Genomic DNA, 14,276 nt, shown 5'->3' with positions numbered 1-14,276 from the left:
CCTGTAGTTCTCATCATCCCTGGACGTAGCGTCTGATCCATTGCTTCAGAAGGTCGTCTGGAGTCGAGAGGCTGCGAAGTCTTCCACAGTCGGGCGGCCGGCCTGTTGCTTTTGCTGGTTGCGTTGGTTCTTTCTGTTCAAAGAAGCCACTCCTGTACCATGTTATGTTTCTTAAAAGAATGCTAGAAGTCATTCAGCAGTTGAAGGATGGTTTATTGTGCTCCACAATAAATTACTTTGTTAGCTTTTACTTACAGAATAGCACTTGTAAAGATACTGCTTTTCTATGCTCTGTAACTAGGCCTAACCACTTGCAGCTCTGAGCTCAACTTCCATCCTGTCCTGCTCCCCTGCCTCTCCAGCCAAAGTGAGCGAGGGCGGGCCTTCGGAGTCACTCTTGTATGTCCCCGTGCTGCCCCCTGGTGGTACTTCCATTTCCCATCAGCCCCTTCTGTACACACCTCAGGCGAGGATCACTACAGAAACAATGCCTTGATGTTTGTGGTTGGGTCAGGGTCCAGGAAGAGGTGGGAAGAAGTGTCTGAGAGTTGACACTCAGCCTCTGGGAGGTAGAGGTCATTGTCCCAAATAAGAACGGCACCACCTTTCTCGGCAGGTTTGATAACAATATGAGAGTCGGACCTGAGGGAATGGAATGCAGTACGTTCAGTGGGAGACAGGTTACAGTTGGTATGGGGAATAAAGAAAGAGAGAGAGATCAAGTGTGTACATGTGGCTGTGCATGGCACTGTCTGTGGATCTCCGGATGCAGTGCGAACTGTTCAGGGAACATTGTATGTCACAAAGATACCTGTGATTGTGGGTCGATTCAAAACATGAAAGATGGAAGTTCAGTTGGAATCCACATGGAATAACTCGGAGTCAGAGACGGTTGCTGAGGGAGGAGATGTGGGTGTGAAAGCTAATTTTGATTGGCACTTGATCAAACACCAGGAGGGAAATGGAAAGCAATGAGGGTGAACAAGATTAAAGAGATAAATAGGAATCCCATTGGAGAGAAGAGCAAATCTTCTTCAAGGTAGACATTCCTGGAAGAGAAATGACAGTGAATTATATACAGTCGGTTCCTGAAATTGACTCCTGAATTCATTCCCAAATTTTTAACTGCAAAAACCTGGCTTGTACATTCTAGTGTAGATTTAAATAAAATTACTGTACAGAATTTTCGGGTGGAAATTTTGGTATGAAATGGTGTCAAGTCATCTAACTTTACATCAAAGAAATATAGAGTGATATTGGGTCTTGAAATTACATACTTACTAAATGGTTCACTTACCAATTAAAAATGAGCAGAATATCTGTTATATACAAGTGTTTGGTTTTACACCATAGTTATTGCCTCTGTTTTTCCTTCTAGTCAAACTACCATGCTTAAAGATTGAAGATTCCCGCTACCATCATGACTTGTTGAACCTGTACTACAGCTCCTTGTGCACAGATGTGGTGTTTTCTTCCAAGGATGGACAAGAGGTGTCTAGAGCTCACAGGGTTGTGCTGTGCAATGCAAGCCATGTATTCATGTCCCTATTTGGTGTGGAGATTGCAAGTGACCCTAGTGAATTACCTAAGAAGATTGCTCACGCTCTGTTTACAATAGACCAAAGGGACACTGCATTGAACTCCAGCCAAGCTTTACTTCATAACAGCCAACCAGTAAGGGTCATCATTTTAGACTCACTGCTCTGTGCCTGCTACTCAGAGGTCTTGAAGTTCATTTACACAGGTATAGAACCTGTACCGCAGAGGGACTTGAGACGCAGTGTTCCATCCTGAAAGTTATAGTTATACTGAATATTCTTGCAGTGTATAAATTATTTTCTCAAATGGATTTCTGGGACAAATTCTGAATTCTTGAAAAATAATTGCCATGATAATGCATGAATTGGGAAACAGTAATGAGTTAGAATTATAATCGGAGACTTAATTGCATCCAAACTGATGGGATGAAGTCAGTCCTCTCACTAATGTGTAACAATCAGCTTCCTTATGTGTGCTGCTGATACCCGCTTTACCACTTGCCACTGCTGTCCATGACTATTGCTTGTTACAATTGCCAGAGAAACCAATAACGTATAAAAAAAGATATTTGAATTTCCATTGACTGACCCATGACAATATTTCGAGATTGAAGACTTTTGCTGTAATAAATGCGGAACATTGACTAAACACTGATTAGTAGACAACTTATACTACACAAAAGATCCACTTTGTGACTTCTAACACAACTGACAATCCTAACCCATAGTTACACTTTATGCTGTCAAGCAAGCTGAAAGTTTATTCTACCTGAAGTAGTCCAAAGCTATTTCCACTCACAATGGCCTGCTTCCTTTTTCCTTTCCCAGCTGAGTAACCTCTAATCCAAGAACTGACTTTGCACGGGGAAGGGGGGCGGAATGCTTGTACCGGAGATTCCTCCCGCTAGCCCAAACTAAGAGAATCTTCCAGCCTTCTTTAAACCCTCAAAAGCTTCAATCTGAGCAAGCACCCACCTGTGTTTTGCATGGTGAATAGCAGACTTAGCATTTTCACTGCTTTAGGGGCAGGACTGGCTACCTCTAACTCTAACTCTTCCTCTCTGCCTCTCAGATGGCTGCTGACTGATTTATGTCAGTGATTTTCAGGAATATCTTAGAAATTCTGATGCTACAGTAGCTTGCTAGGGACTCTTCCCATGGTATTGTGAATCACATGGTTCTTATATTTAGGTATAATTGCTCATTAACTGTCCTCTAGACCCATCTTGTTCAAGATATAACTGCTTATAAAAGACATTAAAGTGGACAAGTCCCCAGGACCGGATGGGATCTATCCCAGGTTACTGAGGGAAGCGAGGGTCGAAATAACTGGGGCCTTAACAGATATCTTTGCAGCATCCTTGAGCACGGGTGAGGTCCCGGAGGGCTGGAGAATTGCTAATGTTGTCCCTTTGTTTAAGAAGGGTAGCAGGGATAATCCAGGGAATTATAGACCTGTGAGCTTGACGTCAGTGGTAGGCAAACTGTTGGAGAAGATACTGAGGGATAGGATCTATTCACATCTGGAAGAAAATAGACTTATCAGTGATAGGCAGCATGGTTTTGTGCAGGGAAGGTCATGTCTTACAAACCTAATAGAATTCTTTGAGGAAGCGACAAAGTTAATTGATGAGGGAAGGGCTGTAGATGTCGTATACATGGACTTTAGTAAGGCGTTTGATAACGTTTCCCATGGCAGGTTGATGGAAAAAGTGAAGTCGTATGGGGTTCAGGGTGTACTAGCTAGATGGATAAAGAACTGGCTGGGCAACGGGAGACAGAGAGTAGTGGTGGTGGTGGAAGGGAGTGTCTCAAAATGGCGAAGGGTGACTAGTGTTCCACAGGGATCCGTGCTCGGACCACTGTTGTTTGTGATCTACATAAATGACCTGGAGGAAGGTATAGGTGGTCTGATTAGCAAGTTTGCAGATGATACTAAGATTGGTGGAGTTGCAGATAGCGAGGAGGACTGTCAGAGAATACAACAAAATATAGATAGATTGGAGAGTTGGGCAGAGAAATGGCAGATGGAGTTCAATCCAGGCAAATGCGAGGTGATGCATTTTGGAAGATCAAATTCAAGAGCGGACTATATGGTCAATGGAAGGGTCTTGGGGAAAATTGATGTGCAGAGGGATCTGGGAGTTCAGGTCCATTGTACCCTGAAGGTGGCAACGCAGGTTGATAGAGTGGTCAAGAAGGCATACAGCATGCTTGCCTTCATCGGACGGGGTATTGAGTACAAGAGTTGGCAGGTCATGTTACAATTGTATAGGACTTTGGTTCGGCCACATTTGGAAAACTGCGTGCAGTTCTGGTCGCCACATTACCAGAAGGATGTGGATGCCTTGGAGAGGGTCCAGAGGAGGTTCACCAGGATGTTGCCTGGTATGGAGGGTGCTAGCTATGAAGAAAGGTTGAGTAGATTAGGATTGTTTTCGTTGGAAAGACGGAGGTTGAGGGGGGACCTAATTGAGGTCTACAAAATTATGAGAGGTATGGACAGGGTGAATAGCAACAAGCTTTTCCCAAGAGTGGGGGTGTCAGTTACAAGGGGTCACGATTTCAAGGTGAGAGGGGGAAAGTTTAAGGGAGATGTGCGTGGAAAGTTTTTTACGCAGAGGGTGGTGGGTGCCTGGAATGCTTTACCAGCGGAGGTGGTAGAGGCGGGCACGATAGCATCATTTAAGAAGCATCTAGACAGGTATATGAATGGGCGGGAACAGAGGGAAGTAGACCTTGGAAAATAGGAGACAGGTTTAGATAAAGGATCTGGATCGGCGCAGGCTGGGAGGGCCGAAGGGCCTGTTCCTGTGCTGTAATTTTCTTTGTTCTTTGTTCTTCGTAACTCATCCTTGAAGACAAGGGCTGGATTTTCACACAAAGACTTTGTGGACCTTTAAAAATGGTGGGCAGTATCTGGATGTAGAAATTCCATACCATTTATGACAGATCTAATTTTTGCTGATGGGGAAAGGAGGCAGAAGGTGACTGTCACAGTAGGGAAACCTGAACTCAGCAAGGCCATTTGAATTCAAGCCCCATTGTTAATGTTGTAAGATCTGTTGTGCATTTGTAATGTGGTGGTCACAAATTGATGGAGTAGATGTACACGCTTTTGAGGGGCCACTTAACAGACCTTATCCAGTGTCATGATCTGAAGTTTTTTCTTTAACATCTCCTGCTCTTTAAACTTGAGAAAAAAAGTCTGAAATTGTATGTGATAGTTAAGAAAAACGCACTGCTGGACTTAATTGATTGACAGGCCATCTGGTGTTGGTTTGAAAAGGAATTCCCTTCTGGTCATACAATTTCTATAGAGTTCTTTGCTGACATTTCCCAAAGGACTATCATTATGTTAAAATGCTTGGTTGAGTTTCAAATTATCTCAGCAGGGGGTTCTGAGTTCTTAGTTGACAGTTTCAGAGACCATTAATGGGTTAACTGTTATAAATATGGGGTCTGAACAGATGTTTATTTTTATAAGAGCTTGAAGACTTGAGGTTTAAAAGCTTTGAATAGGTTTCCTGAATGGCAGCGTTTTCATTAATAAGTGTATGTGACAGAGCTGGTGGATATTGGGTGAATGCCTATGCAGGTGGGATGGAGATATGAAATGGTTTGGGGGTATGAGTGGGCATGAGAGATTGGTGGGGAGCATGGGTTGACCTGGAGGGGACCTCTGGATGGCATGGCAGTTTGAGGGAAGAGAGTTAGAGGACATAACCGTTTTTAGAACAACTAGAGCAAAGTTCAAGAGATTCAAGGTGGACCCTCTAACCCGCCTGCCATGACATTCCCCTGCCCCTGTGATCACCAAAGATCTGCTTCTACGGTCAATAGGCCCAACTCTATTCTGCTCCTTCCTGGGTCCAAAAATTGGTGTAAAGGGTGCTTTAAATCGAAGCAGGTCTGCCGACTAGGGCAATTTCGCAACACGAGCTCTCCACCACGGTAGCAAAGATCCAGCCTTAGCAGTCTCAAACTGGTCAGCGCAATTGTTCTTAACATTTTCTGCAGATGTGAAAATCTAGCATCTTCCCATTAAAACAACCTTTAACCTTTAGCAACCAAACGACCCAAGCATGTTGGTTAGAATTCCAAGCAGGTCACAGGACCCCTTTCATTCCTCCATTTTAACCATAAATTAAAGAGAGTTTCCAAACTTAAACTGAGAAACTCTGTATTTGTAAAATGCTGAGCTGTCAGTTGCACATTGGCAACATTTACTGCAGCGAAACAGAGTGATCTTTTTCTGTTTCTCCTAGACATTTGACCCTTTCCATGTGGCTTGCTCAGGCTGAGCTTGATAGGACCCAAATTTAGAGATTTTTCCTGCCCTTGAGTTGAGCAACAAAGTCCACAACCTGTTGATTATGTTATTGTGTTATGTTGAAATATATTCCATTCACATCACTAAAAGAATCCTCACAACTGCTCAAGCCCTCACACTCTTTTCACCTCCTTTTTGACTTCCCCATCCTCTCATTATTAACCATTATCACATCACCTGCTCTCCACAATTCTCTTCCTAAATGCATCCGTCTTGCTACACCTCCCTTCATATTCAAACTCTGGTTAAAACCTTCCTTTCTAGCTAAGCCTTGTGTCACCTATTTTTCCTAACTGTCTAGTCTTCTCCTCCTCTGAAGTAGGTTTCTGACTGTAATCATCCCAAGTGGAATCAGTTTGTGTGCAGAATGCATGTTTTACTGAGGTGGCATGTGGGTGAAATCACACATGGTAATACAACATAATGACAAAACAACCCCACTTTAAAATAATTGTAATAATAATAATCGCTGATTGTCACAAGTAGGCTTCAATGAAGTTACTGTAAAAAGCCCCTAGTCACCACATTCCGGCACCTGTTCGGGGAGGTACAGGAATTGAACCCGCGCTGCTGCCTTGCACTGCATTACAAGCCAGATCTTTAGCCCACTGTGCTAAACCAGCCCCTGAAAATAGCAACCAGGTAAATGCCATGTCATATAGCAAGATTTCTGTTTCCCTGCTTTCACAGATGTTGGATTGAGATAATGTTTTTCACTATCAAATGCCTTGGATGGGTTCCAGTGCCATCACTGGTGCATCTCAGGCATTCCCCTGCAAATCATCAGCTGGTGCAACTTAAATTTCATTCATAAATCTGGAATATAAAATTAATTTCAGCAATGGTGACCATGACAACTACCATCGATTTCTGTAAAAACCCATCTGACTCACTAATGTTCTTTAGGAAAAGAAATCGTCTGTCCTTACTCAGTCTGACCTACATGTGACTCCAGACACACAGCAATGTAGTTAACTCTTAACTGCCCTCTGAAATGGCCTAGCAAGCCACTCAGTTCAAGGGCAATGAGGGATGGGTGATAAATGGTGGCCTTGCCAGCGATGCCTCTATCCCATGAAATAATTTTAAGAATCACTAATCCGTGGTGTCCCAGAATAGCAATTTAAAAATAAATTTTGCTTTAATTTTATGACTTTAGTTTTTGAAAATGTAATTCATTTTATTAATTTTGCGTTATTTTTCTCCATCAGGGTTGCAGAGAACTTTAATGACCTGTGTATCAAAGTTCTTTGGATTTTAAATGTTGTTGTTATGACAGTGAAAAATATTTTAAGATGCAATAATTTCCTGATCCAAGCAATAGAAAATAATGCTTTAAGTGGCGGACACTTGGGTTACCCAACTATACATTGTATTGCAACAGGAGCTTTAAAAATTGATGGGGAAACCTTAAGGGGATGTTTTCCCTATTTTTATATTCATGGCAATGTTATCCCAAGAATTATCCATTGGAGAAAACTATCTCCCTTACATACTTTTACATAATTTGCAACCTGATCAAAAATAATGATTTTAAAATATACAATGTTGTCAATCAGGTATGGTAATCCATTACAAAAATCATGTGATCTGTCACCAGGCAGTAATTGCTGGGATGAACTGAAATCAGTTCTCTGGAAGAAGCTGGAAAATCCAGAACAAGTCAAAAATGTGATGGAAATACTCAAACAGTTCTTCAAATGCAATGCTAAGGTAGGTAGCCAAATAATTTAATGCCAAATACATAGCCAGGAAATAGGAAGTCTTTTTTTCACACCACTCTTATACCACTTAATTATTCTTTAAAGATACAGAGATGACAGTCCAGTGGTAACAGAGTAGCACCGTGGATTGTTTCAATATGAGTTCATGTTCATGATTTGTTACACTACATGCTGAATCCCTGATTTCTTTCTTTCAGAGAATAGGTGAGTGGTGGAAAAGATGCTAGATATAGATTTAGAGTTGATCAGTGGATGGATGAATCTAATTCACTCACAGTCATCAAGGTCCCAGTATTTGTGGAGAAGCTACCAGGGTGGTTGTAATCAGCCAAAGAAGACACAGAAAGAAGGGCCAGTGGTACACAATTAACGGCTGTACCTTACTGTTTTTTGAGGATCTAATCGCTACGGCAGATAAGTTGCCAGTTTTTCCAGTGGCTGTAAGGTAAAACCAGCAACAGGAGGCGGCAGTCAAGGAGCTTTGGGCATCCCCGATACTCAGGAGCAGGAGGGAGGTTGGTAATCAGTGCACAGGATTTGTGGTCGGTGATCAAGAGGGCAGAGAGAGAGAAGCAATGATCAACAAGGGAGGAGAGAGAGGTAGTGATTGGTGGGGGAAAGAGAAAGGGGGCTGGGTGGAGAACTCTTGAACTCAGGGGACTTTTGAGCCCCGGGTGGTTGGGGACATGGCAGGACAGTGCCATGGTGCTGCCCCGGCACCTTGGCAGTGCAACCAAGTTGGCACTGCCTAGGGTGTCAGGGCAGTGCCATTTGGCACTGCCAAGTGGTGGGGCCTGAGAGTGGCGGGGCATGAGCAGGATGAAAGGGGGAGTATGAAGAGGAGTGGGGCATCTGGCTACCCCATAGCGGTTGTCGCTCATCTGGGGTGTGGGGGACGTTGATGCCAAAATTATGTGGGGGGACAGATGTCAGTAAAAAGGGAGGAGAAGCATTGGGGGACCCCAATGCCAGAAATTTTGGGGGGTGGGTGGGATCGATGCCAACAAAGATAGTAGGGGAGAGCACTGGAGCCCCAATGCGGGCAATGTTGTGGGGGAGGGGGGGGGGGGGTGATGGGCCTTAACTATCACTTAGAGGAGGCACCCTGGCCCCTGTGAAACCTAGTTCTCCAGTGTGTTTAGGTACACTCGCCCCCTCTCCAAAACAATTTGTAAGTGTGGGTGGATTACTATCTAGATCACGCCGATCCACCTGACGGGAATTGCACCCCATTTCCTGCCAGAGACCACACTTCGAAAATATTTGGGAGAATTCCGCCAATGGTTTTCTTGTTGAGATATTAGTTGCCATTTTACATTTATAATTCCTTTAAAATTATTTCTCCAGTTAAATGAAATTGTTATATAGGTGATTTAATTCACACAGCGTCAAAGCAATTCATTTTTATTTGCAGCTATTTTAGATTTTCAGTTTAGTCGGTCCTTACCGACTGTTGTTTCAGGGAAATGGGGGTGCCCAGACTCTGGACTCTTGTAAAACACGATGTTTGGTGCATTAAGGGTGTTGCTCATAGAATCAAGATGGTGATCTGCTGGCAGCACAGTGGCCTAGTGGTTAGCACAACCGCCTCACAGCGCTGAGGTCCCAGGTTCAATCCCGGCTCTGGGTCACTGCCGTGTGGAGTTTGCACATTCTCCCCGTGTCTGTGTGGGTTTCGCCCCCACAACCCAAAAATGTGCAGAGTAGGTGGATTGGCCACACTAAATTGCCCCTTAATTGGAAAAAAAAAAAATTGGGTAATCTAAATTTATTTAAAAAAAGATGGTGATCTGCTCAAAGCCCACGAAAACATTCAGTTGACGTCACTACACATCACGTGTAATAGCTTCCAGACAGCCAGATGTCTGGATTGTTTGTTTTCATTTCCCTTCACATTTGAATGTATCCTCAAGTACCCTGCTTTGAACTGAACTGCAATGTTTCTAAACATCTAGAAGTTTGTTTTCACTTCCGCTTTTCCCCAGCAGAATGCACTTAACTGTTTTGATGTGGTTAGGGGCTGTCAATCATACTCCCACCTTTGTCCCACTGCATCAGGGCCATGCTGGAAAATGCTTGCACCAATCTACACCTGTGTGAGTCCCTGCCCGGAGGGCTGGAGCATCTCAGAGTGGAGAATTTGGTGTTCAGCCCTTAAATAGGAAGTAAATGGGTTCAAATTATCAATTTTTATCCTCCTGCTGGTACAGGGCGCAAACCTCGATGCAGCCACCAGGGGGTGACTGGAGCATCGCAAATGCACTAATCCCATTTTTTGCCCACATGCTGCATCGGGAACTCCCCTACTGGTCGGGCAGAGAACCCCCAGGCCAGATGGTGAAAAGCCTGTTCAAAGAGATAAGATTTAAGAAGTTTCTTAAAGGAGGAAAGCAAGGTCAAGAGGTGAAAGGAGGGTATTACAGAGCTTAGAACCAAGGCAATTGAAGGCACTTCCACCAATGGTAGAGCAATTAAAATTGGGATTCAAGAGGTCAGAACTGGAGGAGCACAGATATCGTGGACGGTTGTGAGGCTGGAGTTGATTACAGAGATAGGGAAGAGCGAAGAAAGAGACATTTAAAATCAAGACATCACTTGACCATGAGCCAATGTAGTGAGCTCAATAGGTAATGGTAAAGTCGCCATAGTCCCAAATGACCATAGGCTGCTTTCCGCTCTGAAGGGGAAAAGTTGACTAGTGGTGATTTAACCTGAGGATTACCACACCTCAGGCAAGGGGCAAGGTTGAGAAAGCGGGGCCTTCATGAATATCCTCAGCCGATACGAGAATTGAGCCCACGTTGCTGACCTCGTTCTGCATCACGAAACAGCTATCAAACCAACTGAGCTAAACCGGTCCCAAAACAGTGTGTTAGGGGAACAGGAATTGATGCAAGTTAAGAAATGGGCAGCAGCATTTTGGATGATGTCAAATTAACAGACAAGCGCATTGGAACAAAATCTAAAGGTAACAAAGACATAAATAAGAGTTTCAGCAGCAGGCATACTGCAAATCACACTGGGATTTGGGGTTGATTTAGTGGCCACAGCGATGTGGCTGTCCACTGGTTGGAGAGCCAGTGCCATTCCAGCTGTGGCTATTTCTGAGTGCCTCAATGCTATTATAAGTCGATCAGGCACTTAGTGGGTTGGCTTTGGGGTTGCCAGGGAACAAACAATGAATGGCCTGTCTCTGAGAGCTGCTGGCCGATCAAAGGCTGGCAGCTCGCCAACACCTGTGGTGGCACTGCCAGCACTGCTGTAGTCCTGGAAGGCGGAGTATCTGTGGAACCTTGGACCATGATTATTTTGGATGGTGAAATTTCCTACCCTGCCACCTGAAGAATCCCTTAATGCATCCCTGCTGATACCCACCACTCCACTGTTTAACACTCCGACACATATAAATTAGCGAGAGTATGTTGAGAATTTTAAAATCAAATCTTTGCTCAATGTGGGCCCTTGTAGGCCAGTGACCACTGGGTTGATGGGGAAATGGTGATGATTGGCCATTGGCATTAGAGTTTTGGAAGAGCTCAGGCTTATGAGGATGGAAGATGAAGGCCATCCAAGAATGCATTGGAATAGTCAGTCTCGAGGTAATAAAGGCCTGCTTGAGGGTTTCAGCAGCACATGAGCTGAGGCATGGTGGAGTTAGATGACGCTATGGAAGTAGAAGTAGGCCATCATAATGATGACAGAGATATGTTGTCAAAAGCTCATCTCAGAAGCATTATTCATTAATACTGGAATGGGTGAAAAGTTCACCTCACCCAAAGAAACATTTATTGGAAATTATAAATGTTTCATTAAAAAATAAGAACGAAACAATCACAAACAGCAAACCCCAGTGAACAAACAGCCAAACAAGTCAATGGAATACAGCTACAAGCAACAGCATTCAAAGTTTTGTAGTGCCACATTGATAAAACATTTATAATTCCCAACCCTACACTTATCATACTTTACTGGAACCCCTTAAAGAAAAATCTCTAAAAGAAAAAGGCAATAGATTTTCAAAAAACAGAATGACCTAAGTTAGGAGCAGAATGAGAAAGTATGAATGGCTCACTTACATATCCCAATGTTTCTTTTCATACCTTGCAGGCATTTTGTCCCAGCAATTTCAGCAATCAAGGAGCAAAAAGTAAAGAGCAATCTCAAAGTTACTGCTGTTCTTTAAGCCTTTTCTTTCAAAATCCTGGCTTGGCTGATGTCGTCTTTATAGTACAAGGTATGGAGTTCGTGGCTCACTGCAGAAGTAAAAATGTTCAGCCTCTGTGAACTGCATTATTATTGTTAATCGGGGAGAAATTCTTCAAATCACACTGGTCATGTTCAGTGAAACGCCAAATGATTCAACCGTATTCTTGAGAACACTTTAAGCAGTCATTTCCCAAGAACAAGTGGGGAATATAATAAAACAATTGAAACCCTGATGATTTAATCGCGGTCAGCATTTCTGTGGAGAGAAAGCAAAAATTAGTTTATCTTGTTGTAGAAAGTGAGTGTTTTTTATTTGAATTCTTCATCTTTGGGTTGGTTTCGGTGGCTCCATGTAGACTGTGGAGGTAGGGCCCTGGGGAAAAGGAGGTGACCCGCATTGGGATGACTCTCCAATACATTTCCATGCGTGGTGCTGGCCAGCTCAATCAGAGCGACACACTGGTGGAGGGCTTGCCATTGGGGATGGAGGCCCACACCTCAATTCCGACCTCCGGTGTCTGTGTGGAGTTTGCACTTTCCCCTGTGTCCACGTGGGTTTCCTCCGGGTGCTCCGGTTTCCTCCCACTGTCCAAAGACATGCAGATTAGCTGCCTTGGTCATGCGAAAATTGCCCTTTAGTGTCCAAAAGGTTAGGTTAGGTGGGGTTACGGGAGTAGGGTGGAGGCGTGGGCTTAAGTAGGGTTCTGTTTCCAAGGGTTGGTGCAGACTTGATGTGCTGAATGGCCTCCTTCTGCACTGTATGTATGGACATCGGCAGGCCTGGGCCTCTCCTCTGGGCCCGACATCGGGGTCCTGACACTTGTTGAAAAATTCTAACCGATTTGTCACCACGGGAAAGTACATTTAGGTCTTGTTCTCACTAAAGTGTGTAAACTGAATGGATTGTAACACCCGATTCTTTCAACTTTCATGTTCTTCATTGGGGTTATTTCTCTATTATCTTGGAGAACTTTATAATGAACAACATCATTGTAATCAGTGTGTGTTGAAAGGTGGTGATTGGTGCGAGTCCAGTAATGTTCTGATCAGTTCTTCGTATTTTAATGATGGGGGACGTTGGGCAGTCTGCAGCTGCATTCGGTATTTTTTGTGCCTCAATCTACAAATCCACACTTCCGTAATTTTACAACTTTGAACATGTTCAGTAAGATTTATAGGTAATGCACTTCCTGGCCATTTCGGCAAAACACAGAGGCCTCTAACTTCTGTGGACTGGCAATCAGAGTCAGATTCTCATTACTTATCTGTAAGAAGCCACTCCTTTCTTGCCCAACCTTCTGACTCAAGTCAGGTGAGAATAGTGTAATGCAACAGGAACACAAGGCTTTATGTTGAGGCAGCTGAGTCCGAGGTAAGGAAGGCATGCCCCCTTTCTTTAAAACACACAAGCTGCTGTACAACAAGTAGGCTTACAAGTCAGGCCACTTTGAGAAGCCAGGGAGCAGTTACATTTGTAAGGTAAGTGGGCAGGAATGGAGGAGTGGGGAGGGGCGGTAGATGATCAATGGGATAGGGAATCAGGAGGTTGGGGGAGAGAGACAGGAGGTCAGTGCAAGGAGGATCAGGTGATTAAGGAGTTTGGGTGGTCAGTTGGGAGGTGGAAGGGTCGGGTGAGTCAGGTGGTCAGTGGGATTTTGGGGAGGGCAGTGGGGGTTCTTGCAGGAGGTCAGGGTTCCTGTAGGAGGTCAGGGAGGTAAACAAGTAAGATGAGGGTTTGGGGAGGGTAGTTGTGAGGGGGGTAATCAGTGAGGCATATTGTTGGTATCTGGGGTGGTAAATCAGGAAGTCTGTAAGGAGGCTGGATTGCGGGGGAAGACCTGTAGGGGATTGTAGTTGGTGTGGGGGAGGGAAGTGGTGGGGGGTGCGGGATGGGGAGGGTTGAGAGGTGGCATTCGGGGGGGTGCGGGGGGGGGGGGGGGGGGGGGGGGGGGGCATTGATGACAGGGTCAGTACTATAGTTACCCAGAGGTTAGAAGTAATTTTAATTCTTCAAACTTCTTCAGGGTAGTTAGTATTGGAAGACAGTCAGAACCACCCAAAGTTTGTGATCTGTATGGAAGTTTATGATGATTCCCATTGGAGGGCATCCTTCACTGTTGCTGGGTCAAAATCCTGGAACTCAGGGCGGCATGTTGTGCAGTGGTTAGCACTGGGACTGTGGCGCTGAGCACCCGGGTTCGGATACCGGCCCTGAATCACTGTCTTTGTGGAGTTTGCACATTCTCCCCGTGTCTGCATGGGTTTCACCCCCACAACTCAAAGATGTGCAAGGTAGGTGGATTGGCCAACTAAATTGCCCCTTAATTCGAAAAAAAATTATTGGGTACTCTAAATTTATATTAGAAAAAGAATCTTGAAACTTCCTCTCTCAAAGCACTGCGCGTGTACCCACACCTCAGGGACTGCAGCGGCTCAAGAAGGCAGCTCACCACTACCTTCTGAAGGGCAATTAGG

The 14,276-nt window shown here is 44.4% G+C and overlaps 1 protein-coding gene across 3 annotated transcripts in view; it reads left to right on the top strand.

Annotated features, from left to right (window-relative positions):
* Window positions 1-14,276, top strand: part of rhobtb3 (Rho related BTB domain containing 3) — a 202,017-nt gene that overhangs the window by 157,344 nt on the left and 30,397 nt on the right. For 2 of the 3 annotated variants that reach the window (XM_038805239.1, XM_038805238.1), the window contains exons 6-8: window positions 1,379-1,744; window positions 7,472-7,584; window positions 11,703-11,829. In XM_038805239.1, the coding sequence (XP_038661167.1) occupies window positions 1,379-1,744; window positions 7,472-7,584; window positions 11,703-11,829 (606 nt within the window). The remainder of the gene's footprint in view (window positions 1-1,378; window positions 1,745-7,471; window positions 7,585-11,702; window positions 11,830-14,276) is intronic. The other variant, XM_038805240.1, reaches the window with a different exon arrangement.

This window comes from Scyliorhinus canicula, chromosome 8, assembly GCF_902713615.1.
Source record: "Scyliorhinus canicula chromosome 8, sScyCan1.1, whole genome shotgun sequence".
Taxonomy (NCBI): domain Eukaryota; kingdom Metazoa; phylum Chordata; class Chondrichthyes; order Carcharhiniformes; family Scyliorhinidae; genus Scyliorhinus; species Scyliorhinus canicula.
Note: the sequence above shows the minus strand (reverse complement) of the source record. Positions and strands in the feature narration are given on the sequence as shown.